Here is a 22,045-nt window from a genome sequence, read left to right on the forward strand (position 1 = left end):
TAACAGGGTTGCCATTCTGCTGCTTTGTTATGTTCCCAGAATTGAACTTCGGAAAGATGAGCTTATGCAGCAAGTATGCTGAGAAGGTACTTTCCTGGACTAAGACATAGTGATCAGCAGAGATATTGATCGTGGTGTCTCTGGAACAACAAGAATTATGTATTGATTTCTCTGGAGACTGGATTATGTATCAATTATGCTAGCTGCAAAGCAGAGGCCTAAGTAATGCTATCATCTCTGGCTAAAATGGTGCCTGTAGAGTAGTGAAGTCAATAGAAAGAGGAGATGAGAAATCCATTGAGCCAAAGGGTAAAGTCCCAGGGCAGTTAATTAAATGGCAAAACTCTCCTCAGCTAAAGTAAAGCCAGGATTTCTATTTAAGTATTTAGCATCCTGAAAAGCCTCCTAATAGCAACCCAAAGGACACAGTGAATAACACTCTGAGCAAGTAAATAATTCTAGCCCATCCTGCATCCATGTAACACACTGTATTCACACAGGCACCTCATTCATTGCTTACTTCAACTGGGTCATTAATTAAATGCATAGTGTTTAGAAAAATCTGAAAACTAGCTGTGGAGATAAGTCTTGGACCAAGCCTTGAGGGACCATCCCCTATAGCCAGTGAAAAGTGATATTGTGTTGGCCTTTTATCAGTAAGATAATAAGCTAAAAGGGGATGGAGATGACTCGCTGGATATAAGTGACAGAAGCTGAATTTGTAGGAGAAAGTAGCAATGCAGAAAACAGTCCCTGCAGGCTCACCTTCCAAAACACAAAGCCTCTGTCTTGTATTAAACTCCGCAGATTGCTTTACAGAAGCTTAATGTTTCTCTTTCAGAGCTTCCCTTACAGTGACATTCAGCTTTTATTTTGGCCGTTCCAAAACCTAATTATAACATGTTCCCTAGAAGGCATTTAGTAAACAGTTAGAGGAAGAGGTCTCAGCACTTGAATGCAGGATTCAGCCAGAATCATTAAGAAGTGATACATGAAACTTTCCTTATGGAATATGGAAGGTTTTAGTGATCAGCAAAGATGACTCACTTAGCGACATGAGTGCTGAAGTTTGCATCTATTTTGGTGGTGAAAATAGGAAGGGGGAAAGAAATCTCAAAGAGAGAGCAACCAAAGGCAAAGATCCTCGGCGTCAAGATTAAAGCAGGGGTGTGCAAAAAGAAAACTGCTCTTTAAGAATGCACAGAGCTGAGAGGGTGTTCGTGAACAGGAGCCTCCGCTCAGCTGCCTGGCTTTGTCCATCACAAGGGCTCATATATCATTTTCATTTCATCTCACCCGTATTACATAGATGTTTTCTTCTCCAAAAAGAACTGATATGAGAGAAGAGCACATTTCAGCCACAGACAAGTGGAGGCCAGACCCTGCTGATCAGCCAGTGTCCCTTTCACAGGACTATCCCCTCCCTTCCTTATCCTATAATTGTTCATAAAAACAAAGACATGTTTTCACTTAGCAAAATACCCATTGCTAGCCTTGGACTGGAGTGAGGACGTTATTGCTGTGTCCAGCTAACCTCTTGCAGCACAGAAAGAAATTGCAAACGTGGCCTTTATTCTGTGCATTTCCTAGAGGAAAGGAGACTGAACAGGAACTCAGATAAGAAAACTAATGCTGTTGCTGTGCTTCATATTCTGTGAAGTATATTAATGGGGATAACAATACACATTAGACATCCTATTCAGTAGTATTTTTAGTACCCTACTGAGTCGAAATATAAACTATAATGGCATATGGAGACTGTCTTAAGAGCCATTTCAAATCAATTTAGTTTTATGTAGTGTCTCTTGAAGTGTCTCAAGGTGATTTACACTGAAAAAGAAAATAGTGGGCTAGTGATTTACTAGAATAATGCACGGCAGCTGTCAGGCAGTAAGGCAAAAATGCTGCATGGAAATGCAAAACTCTGATTTAAAAGCAGTACAAAGGCAAACATATATCTCTGCTCTTCCAGGTACATGAAGCAGCCATGCAATGAAGCCAGGCTGGGTTCAGTTTAACTCAACTGGTCAATGAAGCACTGAGAGCTTTTCCCTTTACAGACAGAACTGGAACCTAAACCTGAAACGTTCCCACTCAACTGTTGAGATTAGGAAAAGCCAGGAAAGAAATATTTGTGACCAATTCATTTTAGCAGTTTTACCATCATATTTCACAACCTCAGAAATTTTAGACTTCCTGTGGGTTGGACTTTTGCCCTGACAGGCTTATTAAGTCAAGAAGGCGGCTTTAAGTGCCTTTTTCATGGAAACTGTTAAAGCCTCTCTTGAAGAAGCAAGACTTGAGTCAAGAAATATTGACCTTGTCAGTGTGGCAACTATTGTGATGCTCCTGTTAAGCAAAAGCAGCTGGCAGGTGGAGTTTCCTTCAGATCACAGTACTCATTGCCTCATTGGGTCTCTTCCTCCTAATGGAGAAGGCCCTCTCACCAGTGCTTATCCCTACACAGCCCCTGAGGTGCAGTCAGCTCACAGTTGGAACTCCTCAGAGAAGTAGGATAATAATTACTCAGAGTGTGTTTCAAAGATGGGGGGGGTCTTCAGCTACAGGACACCTCTTCCAAGGGTTTTCACTCTTTTGCTCATCATCCAAAGTGAAGCTGCTAAGGAAACCATGAAAATGCTTGTATTTTGTATCCTCAGTGTGAAAATTACATGTATTCCTTACATTTTCCTTCTATAAAATAATTTAGAATGGCCTGTTGGGTATGAATGCTTCAACAAACTTTGGGCAAGAGAGAGGGAATAATAGTGTCTTCCTAGGTGAGGACCTGAGTACATAGACCCATAGGACAGCTGGGAGGGACCTTTAAAGATCATCTGGTCCAACCTTTCATGGGAAAGGGAGCCTAGATGATATTATCCGGCACCTCATCCAATAACATCTTTAAAACCTCCAGTGATGAGGACTCTACCGCATCCCTAGGGAGGTTGTTCCTACATGCCACTTCTTCAAGAGGCTTAACCCATCTGTTTCCTTTCTATGTGCTGGGACACATTCCAGATCTGTCATTGCTGTTGCCTGTAGGCCAGGGAGATGGTGGAAGCCTGACCCACTCATGCCACCTCTGCTGTCAACCACAACAAAAGTCTGCCAGACCGCTTCTCAACTTCCCCAGCGAGCATGTAGGGGCTGCTCAGGGTGTTAAAGCTGTGAAGAGCCTGAATTGAGATTACTTGGACAAGTGCAATCCCCTCAACTAAGTGCTTGTGTAGTGGCTGCAGGACTGATGCTGACTCTTCTCATGCAGAGCTCTCCACGTGGCACTTCACTGCTCCCACAGGTATGTCTACTTAAGGAACAGTGGAGCACCACCTTGCAGACAGTGGCTGCCTGAGTCACACCAGACTCTAAGTACTGGCGTGATGTCTATTCATCTGGGAAAGTGTTCTCCTTTCTGCTATGCAAGTAGTATATGTTTTATTCAATAAAGTGCATGTTCCCTATGCAAATGAAAGCACGTTAGAAGGATGATATAGTGACACATTCTATGTTAAATATGCATGACATTTAAAACTCTAAGCAAGAACGAAAAATTATGTATAAATATTAAAGAGCACAAAGTCTACTTTTTGCTTTCATTTTGCTTCTGATCCTGCACTCTGTGAAAAATACTCCTCACATTCTGAGACTGAATTATCTGTCCAAGAACTAAACCTATAATTTTATTCTATCAGTCAAACTGCATGTCACACTATTTTTATATGAAGACAATCAGGTTCTTTGAAGCACAGACACACCTACTTAGAAGGCGCATTCCTCTGAAAGGAGAAGACTTTGGAATCAGGAGTAATTCATCAAGAGACTGATAACTAAATGGGGAAATGCATCTCCTAATGAAAAGGTTTCTTTGCTGTCCATTAGGACACTTGGATCCAGATTCACCCCTTTTGACTGCAAGCATCTAACTTGGCTTTGAATCACTGAATTCTAATGGCTTAAAATGTGCCCTTTGGAAATTCTTGTTTCTCTTCCTTGTCAAGAAAGGACAGGAGGCCACCTGAACTCCTAACCCCAGTACCTTAGGTAGGTATGTAAAAGGAAATTAAATTAATCCAGGCCTTGCTCTAGTTTTTTAAGTATTTGTTGTGTGGGAGACCTGTTAGAAAATCCAGTATTCAACCCATTCCTTGTGGCGCAGTCAACTTCACCTCTAGTTTTCTTTGTATTTTCTGCTACAAAGGGCTTAAATGTCCCTCTGGGAAGAAGCAGAAGTTTTCCATTAAGAAAAAAATGTGCAGGAAGGGGAGAAGCCTATCTTTGTGTTCCCTTCTGCCCAAAGATGTCAATAACTTGCAAATACTAGAAAAGTTTCTGAACAGAATGTAAATATCCTGTCCCTTTTTACATACTTAGAAAATGTAGAGTCCTAGACTGGTTTGTGTTGGAAAGAACTCTAAAGCTCATCCAGTTCCAGCCCTTGCAACAAGCAGGGACATCTTCCACTAGAGCAGCTTGCTGTGTCCAACCTGGCCTTGAACACTGCCAGGGATGGGGCAGCCACAGCTTCTCTGGGCACCCTGTGCCAGCGCCTCAGCACCCTCACAGGGAAGAGCTTCTGCCTAAGAGCTCATCTCAGTCTCCCCTCTGGCAGGTTAAAGCCATTCCCCTTGGCCTGTCCCTACAGGCCCTTGTCCCAAGCCCCTCTCCAGGTTTCCTGCAGCCCCTTCAGGCACTGGAGCTGCTCTCAGGTCTAGCCTTCAGGAGCCTTCTCTTCTCCAGGCTGACCCAACCCAGCTCTCTCAGCCTGGCTCCAGAGCAGAGCTGCTCCAGCCCTCGCAGCATCTCCATGGCCCTCCACTGGATTTTCTCAAGCAGGTCTATGTCCCTTTCATGTTGGGAGCCCCAGAGCTGCACACAGTAAAACCAGGTACACTGATCAAATATGAAATCCAGAGCATGGCAGCAGATGGAAACTCCAGCTCTGGAGTCCTAGTGGTTTCCCTTTCTGTAACGCCACCATTATTTCTTGATGAAGAAAAATTGTTCTTCACTGCACATTCTATTCCATGTACTTCTGCTGCACTACAGATGGCAGGAGGACCATGGGACAGCAGTGAAGGGATATGGTATATGGAACCCTGCACCAAGACCAGCTGAAAAGAAGCAGTACTGATCTTCTCTTACTTCACTAGCTCTGATATCAGCAAAACGCTTTCTCCTTTTACAGATGGGAACTGGAGCAGTGGGAAATGTTTTCCCTCAGTATTTGCCCCTCATTCCTCTGTTGACAGAAATGACAAATGGTCATTTCAGTGGATTTAAAAAGCAGTGGAACTTCATGCCCCTAATGAATGGGCAGCAGGAACTCACACTGGCAGCGCTTGATGGCTGCACATGAAACTAGCCAGGCTCAGTAAACAAAACCAGATCCCCAAATGCAGCCTGAGATAAGTGAAAGTATGCATTGAAATTTATTGTAGGAAAATGACTGACTGGAAAAACAGTGGTCTGCACCTCCAAAACATATTGTACCATTTAAACCCGCGAGAAAGACATCTGCCAAAAATGCAGCTAATTCTCCTGAAGGTCAAATGTATTTCTCTTGTAAAACAGTTGAAACAGCAATTGCACTTCTTGATTACTCTTATGAAAGCAACTTAGAGAAGAATCCTAGGATTGTTCTTGTCATTTGAAGTTGGGACGCTTATTGCTTACTGGCAACGGCTTTTGTTGCAAAGGTTAAACACAGTCAGCAAATGATCATAACCCCCCACAAAAAGGGTTAGTCCCAGTGCAGCCTGCCTAAAATTCCCACAGCAGATTTGTAGTTCCTTTTGGAGTGCCGCCACGTGGACACAACTGCTGCCATAGGCTCCTCTCTGTCCCACAGCCCAGTGGAAACAAGAATGGGTGATAGCACCTCTCAGCTCCTAACCATGCTGTCAGCCTTGCATGTCCCTGGCTACCCTGGGGCAAACGGTGATGGAGGAGGAGTGGTAATTTTTGTACCAATATACAGTGTCTGCTACCAAAGAGTGTTTTTTTGCAGATGTTTTCTACACAGCAGTGTAAGAGATGTCACCACCTCCTTGGAGCTGGATAGGAAATAATTGTGGCATCTGTGATAGCAGCTGAGGACATGGCTTTAACCTGCCAGAGGGGAGACTGAGATGAGCTCTTAGGCAGAAGCTCTTCCCTGTGAGGGTGCTGAGGCGCTGGCACAGGGTGCCCAGAGAAGCTGTGGCTGCCCCATCCCTGGCAGTGTTCAAGGCCAGGTTGGACACAGGGGCTTGGAGCAAGCTGCTCTAGTGGAAGGTGTCCCTGCCCGTGGCAGGGGTTGGAACTGGATGAGCTTTGAGGTCCCTTCCAACACAAACCATTCCATGGCTCTATGATTACACCATAGATGTAGAGCTTTGCTCACCCAGAAGAGACCAGAGAAGCCCCTGTTCATCCAGAGATGACTTACACCCCTGGTAAACTCAAGTTCATCCTTAGAAGTCAATTTCTGGATCGGATTACAGTGTTTTTTTTCTCTGACTGTTTGTATAAGACTTGTAGGTTTATTCACTGGAGATTGCCACCATAAATTTTAGAAGTCTGGCTTACAAAGCCTATAACAACCTTGTTTAGCAAAGGTGTGCCTTGCAGCATTCCTTCAGTAATGCCACTTTGGCTGCCCCTTACCTCTGGGGTGAGGTATTTCATCATGATTTCCTTTCCTTTCTCTCCCAGCTTTTCATCTGGAGCAATTTCATACTCTGCCTGGAACAGATATAACAAAAAAGAAAGTCAATATTTGCTCTCGTATTTCACCATTATAACTTCATTTTGGATGTGGCCTTAACGGAATGCTCCGTCTGAAAAATCAGAAGGATAAATACCATTTTCTGATGGAAGTAAAACCCGTCCACACCACCCTATTAAAACTTTCCACTATATTTTGACCAAACCCTAGTGATGCATTTTCTGAGACGATATCACCAATGTAATTTAATTCATTTATATCTTATAGACTTGCCAAGCCAGCTTTCAGAAAGCAGTCCGTGACAAGAGATGGCAACTTTACTTGGGTTTGCTCACAGGGAAGGCGAACACAGAAGGTAAAATTATTTCTCTGAGTAGAAGAGAAAGCAAGTGATTGTTAATTCTTGCCACAGATGTAGCATTTGAAGCACCAGGTGAACCCCTTCAGTAGATTGTCTTCCTAGTTGAGTGTGTTCTTGCTATTTAAGTCTTCCCCTTCATCTAACAATACTTGTGCAAAGCAGAGAGACTTGCCCATCACTTTTAATGATCCTTGACTCAGTCCCTCCAGAAGGCCGATTTCTTGAGACCAAGGTAGAACAAGAGGCTCCATTTAGAAGAACAGACATTATAGGCAAAATTCTCTTTTACTTCCCTGGTGCACTACAAAAGAGAGCATCACATTCCCCTACACAAACTTTACCTACATTTCAAATTCTGACTATTCTATGTACTGTAGCATAACTGACTTTTAATGAGCTTCAGGACAACGTTTACATAAGAAACAAAAGAAGCATTACTCGTGCACCATGAGGGCATTAATCACTTCAGTTGAAGTTCTGGATCCATGGCAGGCATTCAAAGGAAACACACATGCCGCATGGGACCCCAGTGGCTAAATGACAGCGACAAGTTCTTAGAGACGTTCCCACTTGGCACTGCTCAGGATATGAAGCCTTAGGAACCAATAAAAAACCCCCAGATGAGGACTGCCTATCAGCTTTCATGACTGCATTAAAAGAAAGCTCCCAGAACCCCCTGCCAAACCAATTAAGTAACCTGGCCCAATACAAGTTGTCTGTGATGATAAATGAGGAGGAAGTTAAAATAAAAAGAAGGTAAATCAGACTGAACTGGCAAACACTAGGAAGAACAAATATCAGAACTATTGCCTACTGGAAGATGTATGTCCTGCTCCAAGCTTGATGCAATAAATCCAAAGGCAGGCTGTAATGGATACCTTAGCTAAACAGACCCAAGAATGCCATGAAAACCACAATGTGGTAATAAGGCTATTACCCATCTATCTGGCCAGTACTCACGGAGCTATTGCAGCTTAAGTCTGAAGCTATGTATTACACACATACAGAGCAGGTTGCTTGAACAATCTAGAAGTAAGATCTGATTTGGTTTGGGAAATGACAGTGACTGCAAATAACAGAGAAACCTGTGCTGCTGCTGAAAAATACGCCCAAAAGCTAAAATCTACAAGTGCGGTACTTCTCTTTTAGTGCCCATTTTGGGGGTGAACTGATTTCATTCTCATAAAACCTAATACAAGGGATTAAAAAAATCTTTCATCCAATTTTCTGTCCTTTTAGATGGTATCTGAGTATGGGCCATTTCAGCTCCTAAAGCACAGACACTCTCAAATATTTACAGCATCTTAACAGCATTTTTCTCCATGATTCCTTGCTAGGTGAATAAAGCAATGGCAATAGTAACAGAGGGACCAATTTCATTAAAGGTGAAAGCTGCATCTTATTCGGACCTTACAGTTTAGGGTTGGGCTCACAGGAAAACTAGGTGTTTTTCATAGAAAATAAACCAGAGATAATATATTTCAATAAAAGAAAAGGAATGTACTTAAATGTAACTGTCTGTGCAGAAGCCTGCAAAGAAAGGAGAACTTCTTGGCACTGCCTCATCATGGAAGCATCTAGGAGATCCGAGTCCTCCATTCAATGCTACTTACAGTTTAGTCATTAATGACCATTTTTCTCTCCTTCATTTGCTTTTAGATTCTGGATCCTAGCAACATATTGGCTCCCTTGTAACTAAAACTTGATTCAAAGTCATCATCTGCCACTTGAAGTGCGCCAGGGGGATGTCAAAAAACGGCATGTCTTTTTCGCCACAGACACCCTATTATATATACATCCCATCCCAATCTCACATCAGGAAGCAAATTGGAGAGACCACAAGACAGAAGCTTAGCAGGAATTGGATCAGTGTTTTGAAATGCAATTCCTGATGGGATCCAAACTTATGCAGACCTAAATGCACACACACACGCACACGTATACAGAGTACCTAACTCTGTCTCAAGATAGCTGGGAAAGAAGAAAAGAAAAGCTGATTTATACTTGCATCTGACATTCTCAGAAAATGCAACACTGTGGTGGTGAAGGTAGGAAGTGACAGACAAGCGGGGATGTGAGAAAGAACCATAAGCTCCAACTGTGAACAGTGCGGGTTTTACTGTAGCTCAAGTACTAGAAGCCAATTTCATTTTGTCTCCGAGTTCATTATTATTTCTCCCTTCAGTGCCACGTTTGAGCTATTCAGCAATAGATTCTGGTACTTCTTCAGCCATGGGCTGTTATTACAGGAAGAATTGCCCATGTCGACAGGCAGAGTGACTTCCCCATGCTCACTCTCACACATGCCTGGGAAGCATACCAAGGTCCTCAAATCTCAGTCTTGTGCTTAAATCACAAGATACATCCCCTTCTTCCACAATACCCAAAAGCATGGCTACAGTTTGCAAATCCCTAATTGCTAGAAATAACATCGTTACTTAAAATCCATGTGGAACAAAATATTTTCCATTATTCCTTTGATGAATCCAGGCATGTGTTTCAAAGCTCCTGCTCTGAAGTCTAATAGCTTCTCCATGCCCTAGTTAGGTCAGACAGGGCCCTATTCATAGCTCATAAATGAGGGGAGGATTTACGATCACCCTGACTGCATGGGACGAGCTGCAGGGAAGGCTCCTTCTGTGGGCAGGCACGGATCCTTCAGTCCAAATGGCAAGAGGATGTGGGCTGGCTGCTGTTTGTTGCTAACTTTCCTTTTGGCTGCTGTTTCAGAGGTAGTAGTTACTTCAGTGGCTCCTGCCACTGCTCCCTAGAAGCAACCCTGGATGAATGGGGGCACAGGGGTGCGAAGCATCCTTCGCTTTGGAGTAGCCACCCTTGGGATGGGCTGAGTGAGACTGGATGGAAAACACACTTCCACTGGGAAAAGGAGCAAGATCTAGTCTTGTGGTTGGTTGCAGGCTCAGGGATGGCTCAGGAAGAGGTCTGGATGTTGGAGGTTGCCTGTGACCAATGGAGAGCATCACTAGGGAAATGGCACGGGGACACAGCGGTGGCTTGTACCAGCAACCTTCGCTCTGACACATCGTTTTATCTAGTGCTTGATTTTCCTCTTAATACTCTTTGAGCTCCTGAAACTGTGGCCTAAAAACATGTGAAAACTGAAAAACAGAGCCAGAGGGATCTCTCTGCAGATCCGGGAGGACTCTTTCGCACAGCAGGCAGGTGCTGGTTGCCTGTGGGAGCATGGCATGCCAACAGGAGTCGGTCCCTTCTACCTACCAGGAGGTGGAGATGGGAACAGACACTCCCACCAATACATTTTGGGCTTCTTGGCATAAATCAGTGCAGTGGAGTCAGGTTCTGAGCATCTCCAGGAGGCTTCTGGTGTTTTGTCCCCAATTTTACACCTCCACTTTCTCAGCTCTGTTATTCACAGCATCTCTCTCTGCTTCAGCTCCTGCCTACTCCTTCCTTGGGACTCCAGGTTCTGCCCTCTTGCTGCTCTGTGCTCCAGCCATTGCCCTTGCACTTGCTTCTGCTGGAGACTTAAAATCTGAGACTGAAGATTGGAAAGCAAAATGCAAACAGCTGGTATTCATAATAACTCACATTTCTAAACGAAAAGTGAACTTGAAACCACATTTTTCATATTTAAACGCAGGGCAGAAAGAGCCCTTTTGACTGTTTAAAAACATGTTTTGAGTTAATGAGTTTGTTGATATCAACAAACTGGCATTTCTGATGGAAAAAGCCTTGAACAGCTTCAAGACACACATACACAGATGGTTTATATACCATGTAAAGGACTTAACCAAACAAAATCTCCCTAACAGCAAGACAGGGTTTTTACAAATGGCATTAAATGGATGCTTCTTCATCCTTCTACCCCCGATAAGTGCAATGTCTAGTGATGCGTTCAGCTGAAAAGTCCACCTGAGATTGTGCCTCTCACCCCCCAGCCCTATGCGTGGATGGCACAAGCAGAAACAACCTGGAGAGGGGCTAATTTCCCCCAGAGGATGTATTTCTGTGTGACTTTAGTGCAAAGAAAAAACATCATACAGGTTAGAGACAAAACCTTGACGAGAAATAGCCACATTCTCCTTCAGTCCCTCTAAATCTGGTCCATATTAAAATGTTAAAAGCCCTTGACTGGAAAAAAATAATAACACAAAATTATGAGTGTGAGTAGATGAAGCAGGAAAGGGAGTCCAGAAGCTAAAGTCTTCATTATAACGGCACACAAAAATCACAGGAGAGAAGGTGCAAATGTCAGGAGCTGGCACCCCAGGAATGTGCTGTTGAGAAGGGGACAGGGGTGAGAAGGTGCTGAATTGCCGCCTTCTTGTGCTGGAGGCATGGGCTGCGGGGAAGGAAATGCGTCTCGCTAGCAGATTCCCTGCTCACTGATCTGCCTTTCAGCACAGGAAACATATCCCCTAACACTTTATTTTAAGGGCTGTCTTTCAACAGCTCCAAAGCTGCATGATGTCGCCAAAATATTTGTAAGTACAGCAGAGCGTGCTTTAGGGCTGTGCGTGGACTCATAGAATCACAGAATGGTTTGGGTTGGAAGGGACCTTAAAGATCATCCAGTTCCAACTAGGAAAGGGACACCTTTCACTAGATCAGGTTGCTCCAAGCCCCATCCAACCTGGCCTTGAACACTACCAGCGATGGGGATTCTTTGTTAACAGCTGCACGGGAACTGTTTTAATCATAAACCATCTCCATTTAATGCTAATAGCTTATGTTCATGCAGTTTCTTCATCTGAAAGGCTACCTAAGGGTTTGGTAAATTATTCATGGAAGATCTTTGTGTTCACATATACACAGGTAAGCACACAATGCATTCAGAGGCACAAGCTGCAGCCATTGGTACTTCCTACTAGGTATTTTATTCAGTCAAGTCAGGACCTCTGTCATGAAGTTGTTTGCACAATATCCATAATAAGAGATAGCCATATCAGCTAGGAGAAAAGGCTGCTGTTGCCCCATTTCCTGGCCAATCAGCCAGACTGATGGCCACTATGATGGTCCCATAGCAGTGGTGGGAACCAAACATCATAGCTCCACCAGTGCTGAACTGCAAAGCTCTGAATCTCTTTGTTCTTACCACTTTTATCATTCAAAGCTGGGGCCTACTGCTTACAAACCACATATCTTTGAAGTGTGTTTTATGGTTGATAGATTGTGGCTCATTACCCAGACAGTGTTCTCAGAAAACACGTAGAAACTTCATGCCTCTGAGCACTTCAATCTCAGTTATGGGCTGAAGCTGGCCAAGTTATTCACAGGTTTCAGAGGGAACTGACAGAAACCCACCTACATGCATGTACAATTTAATGATACAAAACCTTTTTCTTCAGAAAGCAGCCCCACACTGCTTAAATGCTGTATTAAAAACTGGGAGGCATGGCTTCTGCCATGCTTGACCTGGTGAAGTCACTTAGCTGTGCTCCGTGAAAGAGACATGGTCCTACTTCTGAATGCAGAAAAAGCTCTGTGAGCCTCCCATGAGCAGCTAAATAGTTTCCTCTATTCTTTTTTCTTTTGATTAGTTATTACACAAAAGCTTAAGTTTTGCATCTCACAGGAGAAACATAACTAAGTCAAAAGTAAATGGAGGCTCTTGGCTTCTTCTGCTTCGGGCTTGTTACAGCAGGTGGTCTCTAAAAGGTTTCACATTCCTGGTGGTCCCAGAACAGGGCTGTAAAGTCGAACTTCTGGTCTCATTATAGGACGTTTTTGCCTAATTTTTTGCCTAATGTAGAGCTTGGCCTGAATTCCACCACTCACTCAACACAGTGTGACCCTGCTGGGCAAGTTTCAGTAGCAATCATCCAATTTAATGGCTATGGGCTGTGCTGCTTGACCTTAATATTGCTTAATACAGGGATTTTCATGGGCTTGGGGCAAGCTTATATAGAATTTGAAATCAATAAACAAAGGAGGCTGCTGTTAATTAGTGTTAAAAAGAAGAGAGAAAGCATAAATATTCAGACCTCCACAGAGCCAGGCGTTTTGTTAATGAAACCCTTGTAGTGCCAGTCTGAGCCTAACTGGGAAGTGACCACTGGCCTGGTAAACGTCTGCAGGACAGCTCCAGCCTGCAAAAGCAATGCTGGAATGGATGCAAAACACACCCTCGCAAAAAGATTTAGGGATATGAGTCTAGGATTGCTCGTAGAAGGAGCTTTAACACAAATCCAGTCTCACCACCAGCTTTAGCAGCTCCACTTCTCCCTGTGCTGCATGGATGCTGGGAAGAGGACCCGGAGTTGCTTGGCACTGCTCCACGGAGCTTTAGGAGACTGAAATGACACAGAGCCCTCAACTCCTGAAGTCGTCACTGCTGGGAGAGGCTCGAGGCAAAGGTTATCACGGGGTGGCACTGGGGGACACACACAGGAGCGATACGGGGGTCAGTAATGTTTCCCTTAGCCCAGATGTTATTACCACTGCCAGGTGTGTGCAAGGCTCACACAATGTGGGCTTGTTCTCTGCAGCTGCTGGGCGCTGATGGAACCAAAATATGATGCCTGCTGCTGGTGCAAGGAGGCATGAAAGAAGAGCAGAGCCTTGCTGATGCTCTCCAAACCGAGGACAGCTCTGTCTCTTCTGTGTGAAACTAAACCCACTTGGAAGCAGCCTTTTGCGGCTGTCTCCCAAAGGGTTTCTGTGGCTTCCTGGAGAGAGAACCAGCACTCAGTTCCTCAGGGCTGCAGGCATCACACCCTATGTGGCATTTCTGTGGAGATGCCTCCCCTCAGATGGGTGTGGTGTGTTCCATCAGTGGCAGATAACTCATGAGAGGATGCTGGCTCAGTACAGGACCAACACATCCAGGGTACGTGAAATGTCCTCCTGCCTGCTAGCCTTAAGCACATCTGCCCAGAGTATTCGTCAGGAGCAGTAGTTCCATGCGTCTTGATGGCTAAAACTTCCATTAGGGAAAATCACAACCGGTGCTAGGAATGTCAGGTAGAAATTGTGACCAGCTAAAACTGATTTGAACAGGGCTTTATCTAAAACTTTCTGTGATGCTGCAGATTTGCTGCACGTACTGCAGCACTAACAAACTTTAAAGCTTTAAGTGACCACGTGTCCTCTCCCAGACCTACAATTTCAGCGCAACCCTCACGTCCCCATGTAGTTCAGAACAGCTTCACCATGGAGAGAGGCTTTTTACAAGGGCCTGTGGAGACAAGGGGAATGGCTTTAACCTGCCAGAGGGGAGACTGAGATGAGCTCTTAGGCAGAAGCTCTTCCCTGTGAGGGTGCTGAGGCGCTGGCACAGGGTGCCCAGAGAAGCTGTGGCTGCCCCATCCCTGGCAGTGTTCAAGGCCAGGTTGGACACAGGGGCTTGGAGCAAGCTGCTCTAGTGGAAGGTGTCCCTACCCATGGCAGCGGTTGGAGCTGGATGAGCTTTAAGGTCCCTTCCAAACCATTCTGTGATTATACTATTCCATGATTTTATTCCTGTTGGTATGCATTGTTTTGCTTTTGACTGTCAGTGTCAGCCAGAGAGCAAAGCCCCCCTCGGGCACTCACACTCAGCACTGACAAGTTCATCTTCCTGGTACAATTTAGCCTTTTGGCTCATGAGCACCCTCCCTTTCTGCAGACTCCCAGCAAGAAAGCCACTGAGAGACTTCTTCACTGTGAATAGCTTCTCCTGCTGGCATAACACACGGCCAAGTGCTGCCAGAGTGGGAAAGAACATCGGATACCCCTGGGGCTGAGGGTGTTGTTCAGTGGCCAGGTTAACTGATAGCTCTCTGGGGTGGAAAATGGTTTCTTGGTCGCTCAAGACCAAGACTCTTGGTTACACTTTCACTCAACCAGGTCACTTCTACACCTTGTGCCTCTCTTTTCCTATTTGAAAAAACAGGGTAACAGTAAAGATGTCCTCTCTAAATCACCCTGCAGCCTACTGATGAAAAGGCTTGGTAAGAGATGGATATTATATTATCATACTTCTCATCCTCTCTTGTCAGTCCATTCATAATCTGCCCTTTCTTTCCAGTGCCTCCCAGCACTGCAGGGTTCACCCACATCAAAAGACATTACTTAGAGCATCTCAGCTGCTTGGGTGTTGACACGAAGGGAGGCCATGCTGGGACATCCTTCTCCTGCCTCGTGGCTCGTGCTCCCCATGAGCCACAAGGCTGGTACCAGTGAGATGCTTCATGAGTGCTGGTACCAACCTCTCAAGCAGTGCTGCCCCTCTACCACCAATGATGGTGGGATGCTGCCGTGGTCCACTGCTTACTAAGGTGTTAGACACAAAGTCCCATGACACAGCCATTTCTTGGGGTCAGGGGAGTCTCCTCTGTTGGAGAGCATTGCGAAGCACCCCAAAATATCACAGGAATTGACTTACCACTGAGTCAAGGAACCTAATGCAGCACTCGAGCTCGGGTCGAGTTTCACAGAACTGCCTGAAGAGAAGCCTTCCGATCGGCTGCTTTTCACATATGCTGCAGTAATCTCTCTCTAGAGGCAATAAAGAGAAGAAGAGAAGCATGAAAATGAGAGGAGCTTTGCCTTTTGGCTTGGTTAGCAGTTTAAAGCATTGCAAGCGAGTGCGAAACTATGTCCCCAAATCAAAACTGCTGCCTTCTCCCCGCCACACCACGTTTCAGGTATCCAAATACAAACACGATTAATGGCTTGAAGACTCAGACAAGAGAGGCTCAACTTTGTAGAGCTGATGTTGGTACAAGTCCCACAAAAAGCCATTCAGCTATTATGAAAGAATAATTCCACATTTTTCTGTGGTGGAAATATATGCACTCTGCAAAGGTACCGCTCGGCCTGGTGGTGTTTGTGGGAATGTGGGGAGCAAATTACAAGTCCCTGAAATGTGAGTCATACATTAAAGGGCAGGGAAAGTTGGAATTTGTGGAGACCTTCCTGGATGCCTCCTAGATACGCAGTAAAGCGCCCCTAATCTCTGGAAATGCTCAACCCACTCTCTACTGAACTATTATTGCAAACTATGTGTTTTCAAAGGTTTGAAAATCTGTGCTATTTACTCACTGAGCATTAACGAATGGATGGAGCATATGGCATCTAGCTGGTTCCAGTTCACACAGCACTCCTTTACAGAACTGCATTTCCCCTTAAACCCTGTATTTAAATGCCATCCAGAAACATCACTCCCAGTAAAGCAAAAGGTCCTTTACCCATCTCAGGGACTATCTGCAGGAAAACTTGAGGGAAGGGCAGGCACCATTAACTGGCATCGCACCAGTACAAACGCCAAGGCCCTTTCCAACCCAATTATAGCACTCTGTGATGCTATAATACTTTTCTGGTGAGAGCAGCAAATCCCCAGCCTGTTTGGAGCAGCAGTACTTGCTTGAGACACGTTATTCCTCTAGAAGCACACACATGTCAAACAACATACTGTGTTTCCTTGAGCGTTCCTCTCACCACCCTCCTCGCTGCCATATGGCGCTTGCTGTTATTATGGAAACAACCAGCTCCTAAACACATAACATAGCACTGCAAACAGACATGCAAAACCCACACAAGTTGTCAGTGCCTTGGCTACTTCTCTCTCAGGCCTACAGTGGCTCCTGCAATGCCTTTTATTCCCCCTTTGCTTTGTCCCCCTGCACAGTTCAGGTCCATCTGCACCAAGGAGAACTGTGCTGTGATGGAGCCCACCTTTGCCATGGAAGCACCCGGCCAAAGGGCTTGCTCATCACGGGTCAGAACCTGGGGACCATGTTCTGTGAAACCAGGACATCAGTCCTGAATGGAAAATGCTGCATGGCATGTTGGACTTGCTGACCTGTAGCTGGGTGGCAGATGCCAGGAGCCCCCAAGGCTGCCTCTTGCAAGGGGAAAGAAGGTGCTTGCTTGATGCTGTGCTGTGTGCAGTATGGCTGTACTTCAGGAACTGGCCCCTTGAAGCACCTACAGGGTGGCTATTCAAGACATGGGCTGGGACTAGCTGGGCTGTGCTTTTAATTCAGTATGGTCCTACTCTGCTCTATTCTTCTGAAACAGTCTGGAACAACATATCAACACCACTTTGTGGCTGGCATCACCAGTTCATTTTGGATCAGGATATCACTCATTCTATCCAGAAGATTGCAGTGTTTTGGTACCCTCCAGCAAATAAAACTGGATCTAAATCACTGTGTAAATCCTAACTTGACCTCCAATCTATCTATCAACAGTAAGCCCATGGCACTGGTTTGTTTGAGCTGGAGCCTCCAGTGTGGAACACCATGACACAGACATGTACAGGAGAAAGGCAGCAGGCTCGCCTGGATACTGAGCAGCCTTGGAGGTGTCCTTGTGGATGGTACAAGCTTGTGCTGCCTGACCAAATAGCTTTTATAGTGAGGAGGTAATTGCTGCAGGGATGGGCAGACACACATAACGCTAAGGTAAGCAATGGAGGAAAGAGCCTGAGTGAATCAAAACAGCAGCTCACAATGTCCCACAGGGCAGCACAAAGCCAGAGGCTGAGCAGCTCAGGTGAGCTCTCCTGGGAGGTCTGGAGGTTGAACTACATCTGTCTGATGCTGTTTTCTGCTACCTTGACTAACTCACTCTTCTGAGGCTATGAATAAAATATATACACTGAATATCGGCAGCACACAGCTTGCTTGATGGCAAGACTCAATCCTTCCAGAAGCCCAAAGCCACAGCGAGCTTCCTCATGTTAAGCAAGCAGTGCAAAGTATGCAATAGGCTGAATTTGTGACAGGATAAACCACAAAGGAACAAATACATTAATCAGCTAGTTTGCCCTATATTTTCTCTATTACAGTGCTATTGGATGCACAGTAGCAAGGCTTGCTGCTCAAAATGCAGTTAGTTTATCGAAGTTGCTATGATAGGGTGACACTCGCTGTAGTAGAGGATGCTAGAGGGCTAGTGATATCAGCTAAATAGGCATGCAAATTGCACACGCAATCACTGCAGTTCATAGTGTAGCAGGAAAAGAAAACAAGCAGCTAAACGCTATTACATATGTGGCTAAATGGAACATAAAGAAGACATGAGCACAGACTTCCTCCTATGGTGCATAACTTGGCCAACATACGAGAAGGGTGACCTGTTTGTAATGAGGAAAAAGGAAATGCCAGAAATAATCTCTGAAAACACAAGAGCCAGAGCAGTTCCCTGGAGCCATCCACTCCTCAGTCGTGCTCATTTAAGTGCTGGATCTACCAATACAGACAATAAATACATGATGCAACTGCTTTCATTCCTTCGAGGTGACACAAAGTATTTTCTTAGGCTCTGATCTTGCTGTTGGCCTCACTAAGTCAGCTAAAGGAGTCTGCTCCCAATTCATTCTTGGGATGCATGGGTCCTGGAGTCGACTAAGAAAGAAAAACACCTCTCTCAGCTAAAGCAGGGAAAAGAAGCCATAGTTTGTTACAGTAAGGGAAAAGCAGAAGTGTTTTAACAGTGTGCTGCACCCCGGAGACCTGGATAAAGCACCCCAAGCTATGCTCACAAGGTGCTGCATGCGGGGAGGGGATGAAGAGTCAAGAGGGTACCGCAGCCAGGGGCTCCCTAGGGCTGGGGCTGATGGTCGTGTCGCTCTCGGCCCGCCTGCCAGTACAAATATATCCATCCAGTTTCGAGAGCTTGAAAAATAGAAAGAAAGATTTCCTGAGGAAATGGAAATGTTAAACACTTGGAAGTGAAACCATATGCTCGTGATGATGAAGTGTAACTAAAACAGCTCTGAGAGCTGTATCTTTGGTAGTCAGACCCTCCTGCTGCAGCGTGATCCTGTTTAACACCTGCAAAGTCACCCAAACCAGGGGTGAAAAGCTGCGTGGGTCAAAGCCCTAGGAAAGCAGTCACTTCTCACTGCTGCCAAACTCATCATTTAAAAAGTACCACTGGCAAATAATGTGCACATGTGAGGTCTTTGTCTTCCTAACAGAGTATAGACACAGATCGTTATAGAAAAGATACTATATAAAATGTCATCACAAACACAGAACTATGGAATGGTTTGGGTTGGAAAGGACCTTCAAAGCTCACCTAGCCCACCCCCCTGCAATGAGCAGGGACATGTTCAACTAGATCAGGTTGCTCAGAACCACATCCAGCCTGGCCTTGAATGCCCCCAGGGATAATGTATTCATAAGATAAACAACGCTCATCCTAAACTCTACTGACTCATTTCTCCCTTTACTTCATAGCTTATGTATTGAAGACTACTTTATAGAGACCCAGCAAGCAGAACATACCAAAACAGTTACACCTGCATACAGGCAATGCTATCACCAAAGTCTATGGCCAAATTTGTTCCCTGGCAGATACTCTGGTAAGGTTCTGAAAAAGATCTAAGCACACACCCAGGAAAACCAGTTCTATTAATAACTTTCATACGGACCAAAACATGTCACTGATGAAGTGAAAAACACTAAACAGGGTAATAAAGCTGCTGACAATAAAATCCTTGACTTTCATGCAAAAGGGAAAAAACTGAATATCTAAAAAACCTCCTTGGGCCTTATAAAGATCTTTTTGTCTCCATTTCCCCTTTAAAGACATAGAAGGTTTTTCTTCTGGCTCAAAATATCACCTTATCAATTTTTGGAGATAAACAGCGGTCTGCAGAGAGACCAGGACCCTCCTCCTGTTTCACATCTGAAACATCCCTATGGGTTCTGGTGGGTTACTGGTGAGCTACACAACAGGGTGACGACTCCTGGCTGAAACCCAGTCTTTTCTGATGTGTTTCATTCAGTGTAAACTGCAGGTGTATGAGTGAGACTGCTATGGAAAGCTGTATTCCTGTTTCTGGGTAGAAGCTCTTGTTCTGAAGGGCTGCTAATCCAACACCTGCACACAGCTGGTGAGGCTTCTTCCTCTAGCTGTCTATGGGGAGGAACGAGCTCAGTTTAAATCTCACTTTTCAAGTCTACAAGAGCCAGGAACATCTTTTCGCCTTTTTGGTCACTACTGGTGCGGCCAATGACTGCACTTAGGTACTGACTATTAAACAGCATTTTGTTTTCCAACATACCGGAATCCCAAGATAAGATATTTCATAGAAATGCATGGAGAAGTGCCAGGAAGACATGCACCATGCTGCTGCACAGGAAAATTTGGACTTGGCTTCTGGCTCTCTGCTCTCCTTGGCATTAAATCAGCCTGGATTAAAACTGAGTAAGATCCAAATGCAATGTAATTCTGCTGCCTACAAACAAAAACCCAACCAAGACGACAACAACAACCAAAAAAACCCCTTCCTTAACACCTGGAAACCCCAAAGTGGATGCAGGAAGATTTAATTGTTCTTTTCCTGCTTGTGCTCAACGACCCATGATGAGAACTCATCTTCCCCTTTTTTTTCTTCAAGGTGAATCAAAATCTTTCAAACAGACATTGTTCCAAGTCTATTATTTGTCTTCCTTTATCCTGATTTAGTCCAGAGCAACAAAAAGCACACTAAACTCATGGAAGAAAGCATTTGAATATGAGGGAACTCTCAGTCCCTACTACTCTCAAGCTGGACAATAGGGAGCAGCAGTAGAGCCAGAAGAGACTAGCAGTCTGTTCATAAGACTGTTGGCACACCTAAAGTAAACCTTTCTTTCTTCCAAGGGGATAAGGCTTCTCAAAGCAGTTCCCACCAGCCCTGGGATGGATGAAAACTTCATCTAGAGGTGTCCCAAAAATCACACACCTCCCTCCTCATTCAAACTTGGGGGGGGATGCTGCTAAAGGAGATTCTAAGCACCCTGGCCCAAATCTAAAGCCACTTCTGGTTTTTTTTTGCCCATCTTTGCTTTCTACATGTGAGCTCTCTTAGAGGGGCACACAAAGAAAAGGAGGACAAAAGCAGGAACTAAAAGCAAGATTAAAAAGTATGCAGCATGACTGAGCTAAACAGACTCTCACAGCCCATCTCCCAGTGTGCACTTGTAGCAATTTCCTTCTTTTTGTCAAAAAAAGAAGACCAAAGCTTTTAAAGTTTACAGAATTGTTCTGTGTCCAGGCAGGGTACTAATGGAAAACAAACTGCATCTTTAAACACTGAATAGCCCCATTTAGAGCTATATTAATATAAATACATTTCTTCATTTAAAGCCAGCAAGTGTAACACTAGTGCTTATAAATATGTCTTATAATTTGCTGCTGCTCTTCTCCAGCCAAAAGTGGAATTACCACTGTCTATGCATAAACTTAATAAACAGTACACACTAAACTGCCTGGCCTCTGAGGCTGATGAAAGTTCCTTCTTATCAAAGGATCCTTTGTGGATGCTTTAAAAGGATTTAAATTGCTTTGATTGCATTATTAACAGTGTCTGTGTTGCTCTTGTATTTCAGATTCATCTGGAAAGCTGGAACATTAGCTCTTGCATTCTACAAAAAAGATGCTTTTCCATCTCTAATATGCTTCAATACAAAAGATAATCCTTGTGTTCAAAAGCAAGAGCCTGAGATTGGCTACGTTAACACTTCTGCAGACCCACTTATTACTTTCTGATTTTTCAATGGCCTGGAGATGTTATAATGAATGGAGATGTTATAATGAAGTCATAAAATTTGCTGGGAAACCATGTACTTGCAGTGAAAAACAAGTTTCTTTCTTTAAGGTATTGAAAACATGGGCCCATTTCTGATGAAGAAACATGGATATTGGTGTTTAACTGTAGAACCCGGCCAAGTACCTGTACTTGATGAGGTAGCAAGGGATCTCCTTTTCATGAAGACTCCTTGGGAATGTCACAGGAATGGGAGGAAGCAACACAAGGGAAATTTCTTGTCCTTTTAATGATACATTTTTCCTGCGGTTTGGGGTTTATTTGGTGTGGTTTTCGGATGGTTGGGGGGGGCTGTATTAGTATGGAAACCTGTTGTTGAGATGCTGAGGACTCCCCACTTGCCCCGTCCCCAGCAATGCATTTGAAAAGCAAGGCAAGCCAGATGGCCAGAGAACACAAGACAGGAATAAAAATGCCTCATTTCAGCTCATTCAAAAATTCCCAGGAACCGTGGCAGTAAGTCACG

General features: G+C 44.6%; 1 protein-coding gene across 1 annotated transcript in view; it reads right to left on the bottom strand.

Moving 5' to 3' along the window:
- The window catches only part of GRK5 (G protein-coupled receptor kinase 5), a 163,784-nt gene that overhangs the window by 43,394 nt on the left and 98,345 nt on the right, over window positions 1-22,045 (bottom strand). Inside the window, exons 3-4 of the mRNA XM_062635313.1 lie at window positions 15,418-15,530; window positions 6,649-6,726 (exon numbers count right to left, since the gene is read on the bottom strand). Coding sequence (XP_062491297.1) covers window positions 6,649-6,726; window positions 15,418-15,530 — 191 coding nt within the window. The remainder of the gene's footprint in view (window positions 1-6,648; window positions 6,727-15,417; window positions 15,531-22,045) is intronic.

This window comes from Pezoporus occidentalis, unplaced genomic scaffold, assembly GCF_034315485.1.
Source record: "Pezoporus occidentalis ecotype Australia unplaced genomic scaffold, CSIRO_AGI_Poc_V1 ctg45, whole genome shotgun sequence".
In the NCBI taxonomy this organism is placed as follows: domain Eukaryota; kingdom Metazoa; phylum Chordata; class Aves; order Psittaciformes; family Psittacidae; genus Pezoporus; species Pezoporus occidentalis.